Source organism: Lissotriton helveticus, chromosome 7, assembly GCF_964261635.1.
Source record: "Lissotriton helveticus chromosome 7, aLisHel1.1, whole genome shotgun sequence".
NCBI lineage: Eukaryota > Metazoa > Chordata > Amphibia > Caudata > Salamandridae > Lissotriton > Lissotriton helveticus.
The window spans coordinates 1719717546-1719732201 of record NC_136068.1 but is presented as its reverse complement, the minus strand read 5'-3'; the positions used below and the strand labels follow the sequence as shown (position 1 = coordinate 1719732201).

Genomic DNA, 14656 nt, shown 5'->3' with positions numbered 1-14656 from the left:
CTGTGTCTATGGCGTTTTCAATTATGTTCTTTAGTATTTTGACAAATTCTGTAGTTGGGTCAGAAGTAATCACGGTATATGTATTGGTGTCATTCACATGGGTGTCTACGCTTTGTTCGTAAAATGTCGTGTCCATCACGACTAAAGCACCTCCTTTATCCGCTTGTCTGATTGTGATTTGGGAATTGTTGGCTAAATTTCGTAGTGTGTTCCTTTCTTTCGGGGATAAGTTGGTGTGTTTAGGTCTGGGCCGTTTGAAAATTCCTTCCAGTTCCGTTGTTACCACTTTTTCAAATGCATCTAAAACTTTATGGCTTACTGGAGCCATGAATTTACTTTTAGATCTCAGTCCCATCAATGTGTTCTCTTTCCCTGTCGAAACTCCTGAATCAACAACATTGTTGAAAAAATGTCTTAATCGTAGTGATCTTAAAAATTTGTACAAGCAAATTTTTGTTTCTAACAAGTTTGAATGATATGTTGGAACATACGATGATCCTTTTTGCAATGTCTTTGATTCTGTGTCGTTCAGTGAGTATTTGGAGAAGTTTATTACTAACGTTTCTGACTCCTGGTATTTTGAGCCACTGTTTCTACGTTTGTTTGTTTTTTTGCTCCTCCTGGTTCTATTGAGGGTCCTGGGCCTGGCTCTAAAAAAGAGACCGGGACTTGTGAAGTTGTGGGTACTTCCACGTTGGATGATTCAGGCCTATTCCCTTTGCCTGATTGTTTTTGGATTGTTGTATCTGTTCAGGGTCTTCTTTCAAAGGCTGGTCTTTTATATTCAGAACTGTCTGACGAGGTTTCACTCGTTGAAGCGTTGGGTTTTTGTTGACGTCTTTTTGCGTAGATTTCTGCCCATGAGTAAACTTCTCCAAGGCGGTAGTCAGTGGTGTCCCTTTTGAATTTGCGCACTTTCCTATCATTTATTTCTTTTGTGTATTCATCTATTTTTATGTTGATGTCTGCGAGTACTTGATTCCATTCATCTTTAGTTGTTAATTTTGACAATTCTTCTTTGGTTTGAATTATTTCCTTTGTGAGGTCCTCTATTAGTTTGGCCAACTCTTCTATTATTAGTAAGATTAAGTCAAGTGAGCACTTGTTTAGTATTGCATGCCAGCGTTCAGTAAACCTTGCATTGTTTTTGCATAGAGTTGATTTTAAAGATATCCTTAATCCTCTTGGGATCCTTTGTGTTTTGTGGTACTTTATCAATGTACTGGCGTGTAATTTTTGATTGACTATTCGTTTAGATATGTATAGCAATTGTTTAATTGTAGATTCTTTTGAGCCTGTTCCAGCACTTATTTCTTCTGTTTCTTCAATTAAGGAATAAATGCGATTAGTGTCCTCCTCTGTGAATACCAATGTTTCTGCTCTTTGTTCCGTGGTGTGTGCAATATCCGCGAATTGCATGTTTATATTTAGGATTGTTTGTGGTGCGTGAATCGTTTTGCCCAGACGTGTGATTAGAACCAATTGGAATGTGATTCCGCACTCTTGTTTTATTTGAATGGTGTATTTTGAATGTTCAATTAGTTTCAATTATTTCGGTGGTGGAAGAAGACTTTAAAGGCATCTTCAAAAAAAAAACCATCTTTGCTTATGAAAGAACAAAAAACGTCAAAGAACTGATCAAACAGACTTCCAATGAAGTCACACAAACGTATAAAGGAACCTTACCATGCCACAATTGTGGAAATTGCTCAGCAATAATAAAAAGCAACACCATCAACCATCCTACAAAAGGAACACCCGTCAAATTGAAAGTTACAGGTACATGTGATTCAACGAATCTCATCTACATGTTGAGATGCCCATGTGGGAAATCATATGTTGGCAAAACACAACGAAAACTGAAAACTCGAATAATCGAACATAAAAGTAACATTCGATTAAAAAATAAAAAATCACCAATCTCGGTACATTTCAATGAGGCAAATCATAACGTAAGCCAAATCCGGTTTTGTATCTTAGAAATGGTGCCAATCTTGCCAGGAAGAGACAACTCCAGTCACCTGTTAAGGAGAGAAACCTTTTGGATCAATCATTTGAACACCATGAATCCATCTGGGCTCAATGAGAAATTGGACTTTAAATGTTTTTTATAAACCAGTTCTTCAACCGCAAATACCGTATTGTAAATAGCACTCCGAATTGTGATGAAATCAATTGTATATAATGTATCCATTTCTAATATGTCAGTTTATTTCACTACCGTCATTAATTTTTTTTAACTTGTAATTTTGATTGCCTAAAAGTTTAGATATGACTTGTACATACACTTCATCCATACGTAAAAACACGCACATCCACGGCCGTTCACACGTGGACAATTGAGCGTTTAAATTTGAGATCACCCACGACTTGAATGGAACACTTTCACACGGAGTCCTATACTTATGTTTAGTACACACGAATGGCAACATCCTGTCCGTTTTCACTGTTTTCGCTTTCCACGCTTAATACGAAGCGACTCCTGGTCACATGATCGGAATCTGAAAAAAGTCGCAGACCGAACAACGAGACGAGAAGACATTGAGTTGTGCAGGTAAAACGCCGCCCGGCGTAACTTTGATTTATACAAACCATGTCAGGAATGTACATGTAAAATTTGACGGTCGGACATTTACTTTACAGATCGTGATTTTGAAACATAATTCCATTTCGAAAGTTACCGACGGTTGTACAAAGGTTAGTTCGCCCCTCATATATTTTGGATGGCCGCGTTCACGAATGGGTTATAAGGTTACACACTTCAAAATGTTCACGTTCAGTATAAACACAATTCACTACATGGGTCGTGGATGGTTTTAAGAACATCTATGTATTTGATGTAAAAGAGTATACAAGATTATAACAATCACAATTTCCAGATGCTTAAAATTTCTTACATTAACTGTTTCAGAGAAAGAATCCCCTGAGGAAGGGCATTATTGCTTGAAATGCATTGGGAATTATAAAATGATTAAGATGTGGTATGATAACAATACACAAGGAAGAAATCATGAATACTGAAAATAATGATAATGATTGAAAATAAAATATGATGAACACACTTACCTGATTGGAGTTACTTTTTAAGGAAAATATAAAGGAGTGCGAGGCAGGAGTGATTCTTGAGTGACAGGAACCACATGGGACATTCATATTGCAACTATCCTATTGCTCAGTAGGGTAACCTACCTACGCACCACCAAAATAATTGAAATTAATTGAACATTCAAAATACACCGTTCAAATAAAACAAGAGTGCGGAATCACATTCCAATTGGTTCTAATCTTATGTAAAGCGCTCTGACACCTTCGGGCGCATTAAATAAATAAATAAATTGGGGACTACGCTTCTACAGCTGACTGCTGTAAGGAGGCAGGTAACACCCACAAAATGCTGTTATGACATTCACCCGTTTCTCCAGCACGAATCCAACACCAGCACCCATATATTCCTTGCTCAACTAGACGTACAAGTAACTTCCTGCTTCTTTTTCTTTTCGAACCACTTTCTAACAGCGCACTTACAACTTTCACACTCAAGTCGAACCGATTTACGTTACTAACGCCTCGTGACGTTTAATTCCTCCAATCATAGCCACGAGCTAATCGTGGCCGCAGCTTCACGCATGGCGTGCATGTTTTGACGTACGGGTCAGAATACTCCGCCTGCTCTTGAAGGTTTAAGGACTTCCTTTCCCAGATTACTCTGCTCGTGTGACGTAGAAAACGCGCCAGCCCAGTGTTTGAGCGGAGGTGGCGGGAGCCCGGCACGGAAAGTAAGTGAAGATTAACCGTACAGTAGTCGTTATCAGGCTGCTGCGAGACGGCCTCCTGTCTCGAGCGAAGTCAGCTGCCAGTCAGGACCCGGTCTGTGGTCACGAACGGTTGAGCTGCTGGTGTTAGACACTGATTTCGCCTTGTAGTTTGAAGAATTTATAAAAGGGGTTGCATATACTCTTCTTTTTTTTGTTTTTTTACTCTAACATGCCATTCTATACTGCGGTAACTTGCCTTTCTTCTCAGATGACATCAAGGAACGTTAGGTGTCGGAAGTTCCATATTGCCTGTCTCTGGCAGTTAGACCTACATTGATTATGAAATGGGTGTGAAACTCGGGCAGATGTGAAGCCATGTACATTTTCTTCACTTGTTTTTGTTTTATTTTGTTAATTTTGTGCTTCTTGTACTTCGTGTAAACTTACTACTACGGTTATTGGCTCACATCTAATTTATTGACCGTTTCACTGTAGTTCTGTTGTGACTTACGTTTGGGAGACCCAGATGTTTGCAGGGTGCACATTTACATAATAATTATTCTCGGTTTGCATTTCATTCTGTAGTCTCAAGGCTGGTTAGTTGCAGGGTAACTAAGTGAAGGGTACTCCATCTATTGATCAGAAGAATGAGATGCCCAGCCATCCAATTCTGATGAGAGTCAAGCATATGACACATTTGTTTCGGCAACAGGCGCATTAACCACCAGTAATGTCTCAACAAGCTACGCATAACTCATAAGTTTAATGCACTATTTATCACTTGCCATAGCTCGTTTCGCAGCAAACGTTATATAAGAAATAGAGTAGTTGCAGTTTTTCTGCATTCATCCACCTGCTCTGCTTTGCAGTCAAGATTCAATACCCACCGGTTCGGTTGTGGCACAGGCCTTAAGTTACACACGTTCTCATATTTTTTTTTCCACGGTAGGTTAAGAGCGCAGGCAAAGCACGGTCATCCTGATTAGAATATGTTCAAGAAAGATTGCCAAAAGATTCTGCAGTGTCCATCTTTTTAAAACTTTTTTATTCTAACCAGTGTTGTCTGTCAAAGCTCGCAGCAGGGCAAAGGGTGCAGACATTGTATGCCCACTGTGCTAGAGTAAAGAATAGTGAACTAGGGCGCACCCACCAATTCCACAAATAACAATTCCAATACAACCCACATAATTCCACTCCACACTACATACTCCCACTCCATAACTCCTGGGTAAAAGACATTGTCCTTTACAGTGCCAATAATTCTAACTCTTTGTTTTTTCTTTAGCTCTGTATTCCTCTACAAGCTTTTCGGAGGCTTCTTACACAAGCACATTATGTGGCAATTTGCAAACTTAAAAAAAAAAAAAATGTTTTGTTGTTAAGTACCAATCAGCCATCTTGGAAATATGAATAAAACTTTTCAAATAATATGCTAAAATAGCAGCCACTACTTAACACTATAGGTTCACACAAAGGCACACATAAGCCATGTATACCATCGATTTTCTTAAAGATGTGGGGCTTAAATTGTTGACTATGGAGCCAGTAGACTCTGGGTTTAATCCTGAACCTCTAACTTGACTACATTATTTAATTCTTGGGTAAATCGGTAATCTTCAATAATACGAATCCTGTCAGAAGAAGACGCAAATAAACAGAATCGCTCCACTCACCTGGGTACTTTGTGTCATACCTGGATGTTTAGACAACACCACATAATTCCTCAACACCCAATTCACCGCCACACAATTCAACACCAACCAACATAATTACACTTAACATTCTACTACTCAATGTAAAATAATTTCATTCTAATCAGGACCACATAAATGCACCCCACGTAAAACCACTCTGTCACATAGCAACAGTCCACATAAATACACTCCACACCATTCAGCGTAATTCCAATCAGCATAATTGTGCTAAACGCCACACAGTTCCATGCCACACAATACAACTCCACACATTTCCATTCCACACCAACATAATTCAACAAACCTCATAATTCATCTCAACAACACAGCACACCACATATATCCAAACCACACCACAGGATTCCACATCATGCCACAAAATTGATTAGCACATCACATAATTAAACTCCACTACATACCACTCCACAACACCAATCCACATAATTACCATCCACATAATTACACTCTGCACTCAATACCACATAATTACTATGCACATAATTACACTGCACACCATGCCACATAATTACACTCCACAAATCCACTCCACACATCACTATTCCACACCACACAATTCCACAACTAACAGTTCCAATCCAACTCGCAATATTCAACACCACATACATCTTCTCCAATCCGTAACACATGGGTAAAAGACATTGCCTAAAAGTCAACATTGGCGTTGTTAATGACCGAGGCAACCCACATACCACACAGCTCCTCGGTTGGTCCCCTAACTCCTGGTTGCTGCTACAGCTCCTGCGTTTGTCTTCTTAATTATTCTTTACAGCCCAAGCCCTATCTACCCACTGTGCCACTTAATTCCACTACACAAATCCACTCCACACCAGACCATTTCACCCCACACAATTCCACACCTAAGAATTCCAATCCAACCCACATAATTCTCTTCCAAACCAAATATATCCTCATCACTCCAAAGCAAAACACATGGGTAAAATACATTGTAATATACAAGGCAAATGTCTCTAACTATTGTTTATTAAGCTTTCAACCATTGAGAAGTTCTGCAAGTCAGTGCTCTGCACACTACACAGGTACAGTGTCTGTTCGTCACACTGCATACAGCGAAAACAAGTTGAGAGCAAAAGAGGCCCCCTTGGGAATAGGAAGCAAATGGCCCTCTTCCACCATTGGGGCTGTAGGCGTATCCATTACGCCCCGTCCTAATACATTAACAGTGGCCCACCTCAAAGTCTGGTTGGTTGAGTTTTGTCATTGAAACATCTGTGAGTTTCTGAGTTGCTTATTTGCCTTTTCTGTTGCCCCCTAAATTCAATAAGGTATTTGGATTGCAGGTTGACTCATGCCTTATGCATCATTCAGAATATGTAATAAGCCTCAAACACAACACAAACTTTGTGGCATATTGTGGAAATTAAACAGCACACCACATAATTCAAATCCACAACATGCCACTCCACAACACCATTACACATAACTCCATACCACACAATCATGCTCCACATATTTTCAACAGTTAATGCAGTTTAATTACTATTCACATAATTTAAATACACGTCATAACACATATTTCCACTACACATCTCAACACCACACAATTCTACAACACAAAATTCCACAACAAACCATTCCTATATAACCCATCTCTACCTCACACTTCCACCAAACCTATCTCTCCCCACACTCCCACTGCACTTCTGATCTCTCCCTCACTGTCCCACTACCCCATCTCTTCTCACAATTACACTGCCTCCACTCATCTCTCCCTCACACTCCCTCTCTCCTCTTTATACCCCCAGCTCACACATACTACCTTCCAGTACCTCTTTGCGTACTTTTCGCCTCCCCCTTCTCAATGTCCCTCCTACTCGTCCCTCTCCCACTCTCTCTTGTGCTCTCTCACACCTCTCGCACACTCTTCCCGCGTCTCTCATATTGGTTCACTTCAGGTCTTCAAGCACAGTTTCTATCCTGTGCCTTTTCAATATTTGCGTCCCTCAAACCCACACAGTATGTGCCTGTTCTCTCCTTCTTTCTCACCTTCTCACACACTCTGCTCTTCTGTCTGGACTTCATACACCATTTCGTGCACAAACTACCTAGCCCTCTCTTTCTTCCTTTCTATCCATTCTGTCCATCTCACCCCAACTGTTCACCATGTTACATAATTCCACTACACAAGTACACTACACACCATAACAATTTCACCCCACACAATTCCACAACTAACAATTCCAGTACAACCCACATAATTCCACATACATCCACCTCACTCCAAACCAAAACACATGCAGAAAAAATATTTTAATTTACAACACCAATAGCTCTAACTCTCGCAAATGCGAGACCTATTGCATTGCAAATGCTTGTTGTTTCTGGTTAGTAAATTAACCTTGGAATTTTGTCCCATATCCTTCTAACGTAAAATGTCCTCACCCTGTACCATTGCACCTATTTTGTCATGTTTTTTTCTTTTGATTATGATTATTCTTCCCTATTTGTATGTTCAGTGCCTTAGTAAAAGCGCATTATATTGTCAATAAAATAGAAATAATATTCTTTTGTTTTTTCTTGTTTTCAGATTATGGAGGGCTTGCACAATGAGCTCAGGGGAATGAGATGGGCCTCTCACCGCAGCATGTTCCATCTGTTTCTGCATCCAAGAAGTATGTAAATATGTATGATTGTATGCTTTAACCCACATCTTGAATTTGTGCCTTGCCTACGCTTTAGAACATGACCTTGTAGACCAGTGCTTCCTAAATGTTGTAGAACCACAGTCCAATTTTTAGAACAACAAACGTTTGTGACCCAACTAGCTTTAACCGACTTGATGTAGGGACAATTTGTTTTAATGTAGTAGTAGTAGACAGGCTTTCAAAATGCTGTGAATTACCAAAATAACTTACTCTTTACAATGTTTGCTGTTCCTCGAACAGCAATTATTCCTAAATGTCACAACGTTGACTACTCGCTTTGATGTCTTTCTTGGACTGTGGCCAGGGTATTGGTCTGCACATAAAAGTGGCAGATGGTGAACAGCACTGGAGCTGGAACGCTTTTCAGAGTGGAATGCTGGCCTGCAGCATATGTTCACTACATTCACAAGGCTTTTGGAAAATCTTTGAGTTGATACCAGTGATTTTTAGTACATTTGAAAAAAAAGCTTCTGCAGCAGAGTATGTACATATGTGTGTGTGCATGTGTGTGTGCATGTATATGTGTGTATGTGTATATGTATATGTATGTATGTGTATATGTATGTGTGTATATATATGTGTGTGTATATATATATATATATATATATATATATATATATATATATATATATATATATATATATATATATATACATATACTCCACAATAGTTTTGCCGGGCGGAAACCCCAGCCACTCGGGGTGGAAGGCTCAGACGGGGTCGCGAGCCCGAAATCTCCAACCAAATCGTTTCGTATATTTCCCAGTAAAAACGATATCTGAGCCACAACTCCTTTCCAACGTGTTTATTTTCACAGCCTGATCACTCTACACATTTCAGAGGCAGACCTCCTTGATCACGAGAAAGAGTGCATGGAAATTACCTAGTTTATACACAAACATGTGACACCTCGTCATCGTGAAAAGTGAAAACAGACTCCTTGCGCGATACATAGGACCTGGAAGGCAATACATCACAGAGTACATTGTGTGCTTCGCCTATCGTTTTAAAAAAAAAAAAAAATAAATACGTTTGGCAGCAGCCTGTATTGACTTGCAATCCGTTCCATGAACAATAATACATTTCAATTCCGGAGTGTCCGATCAGTCACTGGTCGCGTGCTCGTATGAACACCCCCATGGGAGCAACAGCAATAATAAATGCATTTCATAAACATTGCGATTAGGCGCACAGCGTAAATCAAGCTGGAGTGTGTGAAAGTATATTCAAACACTTTTACGCTCATATTATCTTTAAGCAGGCACTCTACATTTCGAAACAAAAATGTTAATAAATCGCCCCAGTGGGCCCAAACAAAATGACCATGATTGATTTCGGCTTGAGTGCACCGTGGCACAAAAACTGTTTTACTTTTATGGTTTCCAAAAAACAGTGTCTCCACATTTCATACTATGGAGACATCTAGCAGGGGTATGGCCCATGTGGGCAAAGCCAAAGTCTATAAGAACAAGTCCAGCCAAATCTGTCTCAAAGGTGGGGCCTACCTGTCTGCCCTTGATTTATTTTTTCCACATTCGTAGAATGATTTACGTGCTTGATTCATACACCACTGAATTAAAAAGTGCTTAAGTCTTGCATTTCACTCTCCTTTCTAGGTTCACCAAAGGACCTGTGTGAAAAAAGTGATAAAGAGGATGGTGAAACAATCATTCTCAATAAAAAAAATTCTGGGAAATATAGGAAACGATTGGTTGCAGATATATATATTGTCCACCAAACGCCTTTGCTTTTAGGGGCGCATCCGCAGCAAGGACGGATCCATCTGGCTGACTCTCTCACAGGTTTCGCCATCCGGCCGTAATACCCAGGACAAAGAACATGCGGAGCCGCTCCTTGGTAATTAATTTGCGACCTGACCGGTTTCGAAGCACTCGCTTCTTTTTCAAAGGTCTATATTGTAGAGGCAGTCTCAGGAAGCTCCGTTCATTGGGTTATTAGTTAACCTTGCAAGCCCCGCCCCTCATGGGCCGCGCTGTAATGACACGTCTTGCATTCTGGAATTCGTAGTTCCTGAGCGGAGATATCATAACAACCTATAGTAGGTCCTGAGGCTGTCATAATTAAACATTTAAAATACCCTTAGTGGGCCCTGGAACAGCTTCCATGTTCGCATAATGTCCCCTTGCTGTGCCGCTTACACGGCCTGGAATAGTTCCGACCAACGGCCTCCTTTCGGTGTAAGGATGTTGCTGCCCCTCGCGACAAGGCTGCCGCGCTTTATATTGTCCACCAAACGCCTTTGCTTTTAGGGGCGCATCCGCAGCAAGGACGGATCCATCTGGCTGACTCTCTCACAGGTTTCGCCATCCGGCCGTAATACCCAGGACAAAGAACATGCGGAGCCGCTCCTTGGTAATTAATTTGCGACCTGACCGGTTTCGAAGCACTCGCTTCTTTTTCAAAGGTCTATATTGTAGAGGCAGTCTCAGGAAGCTCCGTTCATTGGGTTATTAGTTAACCTTGCAAGCCCCGCCCCTCATGGGCCGCGCTGTAATGACACGTCTTGCATTCTGGAATTCGTAGTTCCTGAGCGGAGATATCATAACAACCTATAGTAGGTCCTGAGGCTGTCATAATTAAACATTTAAAATACCCTTAGTGGGCCCTGGAACAGCTTCCATGTTCGCATAATGTCCCCTTGCTGTGCCGCTTACACGGCCTGGAATAGTTCCGACCAACGGCCTCCTTTCGGTGTAAGGATGTTGCTGCCCCTCGCGACAAGGCTGCCGCGCTTTATATTGTCCACCAAACGCCTTTGCTTTTAGGGGCGCATCCGCAGCAAGGACGGATCCATCTGGCTGACTCTCTCACAGGTTTCGCCATCCGGCCGTAATACCCAGGACAAAGAACATGCGGAGCCGCTCCTTGGTAATTAATTTGCGACCTGACCGGTTTCGAAGCACTCGCTTCTTTTTCAAAGGTCTATATTGTAGAGGCAGTCTCAGGAAGCTCCGTTCATTGGGTTATTAGTTAACCTTGCAAGCCCCGCCCCTCATGGGCCGCGCTGTAATGACACGTCTTGCATTCTGGAATTCGTAGTTCCTGAGCGGAGATATCATAACAACCTATAGTAGGTCCTGAGGCTGTCATAATTAAACATTTAAAATACCCTTAGTGGGCCCTGGAACAGCTTCCATGTTCGCATAATGTCCCCTTGCTGTGCCGCTTACACGGCCTGGAATAGTTCCGACCAACGGCCTCCTTTCGGTGTAAGGATGTTGCTGCCCCTCGCGACAAGGCTGCCGCGCTTTATATTGTCCACCAAACGCCTTTGCTTTTAGGGGCGCATCCGCAGCAAGGACGGATCCATCTGGCTGACTCTCTCACAGGTTTCGCCATCCGGCCGTAATACCCAGGACAAAGAACATGCGGAGCCGCTCCTTGGTAATTAATTTGCGACCTGACCGGTTTCGAAGCACTCGCTTCTTTTTCAAAGGTCTATATTGTAGAGGCAGTCTCAGGAAGCTCCGTTCATTGGGTTATTAGTTAACCTTGCAAGCCCCGCCCCTCATGGGCCGCGCTGTAATGACACGTCTTGCATTCTGGAATTCGTAGTTCCTGAGCGGAGATATCATAACAACCTATAGTAGGTCCTGAGGCTGTCATAATTAAACATTTAAAATACCCTTAGTGGGCCCTGGAACAGCTTCCATGTTCGCATAATGTCCCCTTGCTGTGCCGCTTACACGGCCTGGAATAGTTCCGACCAACGGCCTCCTTTCGGTGTAAGGATGTTGCTGCCCCTCGCGACAAGGCTGCCGCGCTTTATATTGTCCACCAAACGCCTTTGCTTTTAGGGGCGCATCCGCAGCAAGGACGGATCCATCTGGCTGACTCTCTCACAGGTTTCGCCATCCGGCCGTAATACCCAGGACAAAGAACATGCGGAGCCGCTCCTTGGTAATTAATTTGCGACCTGACCGGTTTCGAAGCACTCGCTTCTTTTTCAAAGGTCTATATTGTAGAGGCAGTCTCAGGAAGCTCCGTTCATTGGGTTATTAGTTAACCTTGCAAGCCCCGCCCCTCATGGGCCGCGCTGTAATGACACGTCTTGCATTCTGGAATTCGTAGTTCCTGAGCGGAGATATCATAACAACCTATAGTAGGTCCTGAGGCTGTCATAATTAAACATTTAAAATACCCTTAGTGGGCCCTGGAACAGCTTCCATGTTCGCATAATGTCCCCTTGCTGTGCCGCTTACACGGCCTGGAATAGTTCCGACCAACGGCCTCCTTTCGGTGTAAGGATGTTGCTGCCCCTCGCGACAAGGCTGCCGCGCTTTATATTGTCCACCAAACGCCTTTGCTTTTAGGGGCGCATCCGCAGCAAGGACGGATCCATCTGGCTGACTCTCACAGGTTTCGCCATCCGGCCGTAATACCCAGGACAAAGAACATGCGGAGCCGCTCCTTGGTAATTAATTTGCGACCTGACCGGTTTCGAAGCACTCGCTTCTTTTTCAAAGGTCTATATTGTAGAGGCAGTCTCAGGAAGCTCCGTTCATTGGGTTATTAGTTAACCTTGCAAGCCCCGCCCCTCATGGGCCGCGCTGTAATGACACGTCTTGCATTCTGGAATTCGTAGTTCCTGAGCGGAGATATCATAACAACCTATAGTAGGTCCTGAGGCTGTCATAATTAAACATTTAAAATACCCTTAGTGGGCCCTGGAACAGCTTCCATGTTCGCATAATGTCCCCTTGCTGTGCCGCTTACACGGCCTGGAATAGTTCCGACCAACGGCCTCCTTTCGGTGTAAGGATGTTGCTGCCCCTCGCGACAAGGCTGCCGCGCTTTATATTGTCCACCAAACGCCTTTGCTTTTAGGGGCGCATCCGCAGCAAGGACGGATCCATCTGGCTGACTCTCTCACAGGTTTCGCCATCCGGCCGTAATGCGAACATGGAAGCTGTTCCAGGGCCCACTAAGGGTATTTTAAATGTTTAATTATGACAGCCTCAGGACCTACTATAGGTTGTTATGATATCTCCGCTCAGGAACTACGAATTCCAGAATTCCAGCGCGGCCCATGAGGGGCGGGGCTTGCAAGGTTAACTAATAACCCAATGAACGGAGCTTCCTGAGACTGCCTCTACAATATAGACCTTTGAAAAAGAAGCGAGTGCTTCGAAACCGGTCAGGTCGCAAATTAATTACCAAGGAGCGGCTCCGCATGTTCTTTGTCCTGGGTATTACGGCCGGATGGCGAAACCTGTGAGAGAGTCAGCCAGATGGATCCGTCCTTGCTGCGGATGCGCCCCTAAAAGCAAAGGCGTTTGGTGGACAATATATATATATATATATATTACAGTTTTATGTAGTATGAAAACTATCACACTGGCCAAGCTCATTGGAACGTTGTACATGAGAACCAGTTTACATTACATATGGTCAGGCTCGTTTTTCCCCCCCAAGCACGGGAGATTGTGATTTGGCCAATGCCAGGACTCGAACCTGGTTCCTCAGATCCAAAGTTGTCTGCTCTGGCCGTTAGGTTACATCCATATCAATTTATGTTTGGAAGTCATATGGAAGTGGGATGGTTGTGTATGATTACATATAGGGAACACATTCTCTCTTGACATGGATTTCAAAGTAAAAAACACAGTAACAAAAAATACTAAAAGGTTACCTCGGAATCTTGCTTGGGAATACTTGCAAGGGTTTGTTTTAAAACTGGATTTAGCGACATAGTTCATCACCTTTGCACTAGTGATGCTGGAACAATTTTCAGAGTGAGGGTACTGACATCCGTGTTACATCACTGAAGTCCTAAGGATTGTGAAATATATTCTAGCTTCACACAGTGTGGCAAATGTATTCAGCGAGAGAGTGGCAAGAGTGTAGTATGTAACCGGTATGTAACCACCAATTACATACTACACTCTTGCCACTCTGGAGCACACTGTTGCAAATATATTACTAAAGCATTTTGCCACAGCGCACTGTCATTTCCATATAGCACATTTACGTTTGAAATGACCACTAAAGTTGCACAGACATACAGTTTTACTGATTACACTATCTAGAACATAAATTACGATGTGTGGAAATGTTAAATTTCCTAGCTTTTGTTACAGAAAGTTTCAGTTCTATTAAGGTCATGGAGGTGAGGATTTTGCCAATTATTCTTCCTTATTTTTAACTCCTGCAGCATTAAACACTTGATAGAAAACCACCTTTTCCGAATAACCACCGGCATAGGAAATAAATAACTTCAACCTATCAGATTAAAGAGTATTTCATAATAAGCCATGTCTTTATTTAAGCTCCCACTTTCTTTATCCGACAGCAGCCCAAAAATCTGGTTTTGTTATTCCCTTTTGGAATTGTCAAGCCTGGAACAAAAAACGTACATCTGTAACCCAGTCTTAAAACCAAGATCTCCTCATCATAAAGTCAAACTCAACTTTAAGAATAATCTTAAATAAAACTCTAACTGTAGTAACATATTTTCACTACGTATACCTTACAGAGGGAACCTGAATGCGTAACCAGAAAT

The 14656-nt window shown here is 42.2% G+C and overlaps 1 protein-coding gene across 1 annotated transcript in view; it reads left to right on the top strand.

Moving 5' to 3' along the window:
* The first annotated feature begins 3646 nt into the window (after positions 1 to 3646).
* The window catches only part of HAUS5 (HAUS augmin like complex subunit 5), a 264940-nt gene continuing 253930 nt past the window's right edge, over positions 3647 to 14656 (top strand). The window contains exons 1-2 of the mRNA XM_078655427.1: positions 3647 to 3776; positions 8016 to 8100. Of these exons, the coding sequence (XP_078511553.1) occupies positions 8054 to 8100 (47 nt within the window). The 5' untranslated portion in view covers positions 3647 to 3776; positions 8016 to 8053. The remainder of the gene's footprint in view (positions 3777 to 8015; positions 8101 to 14656) is intronic.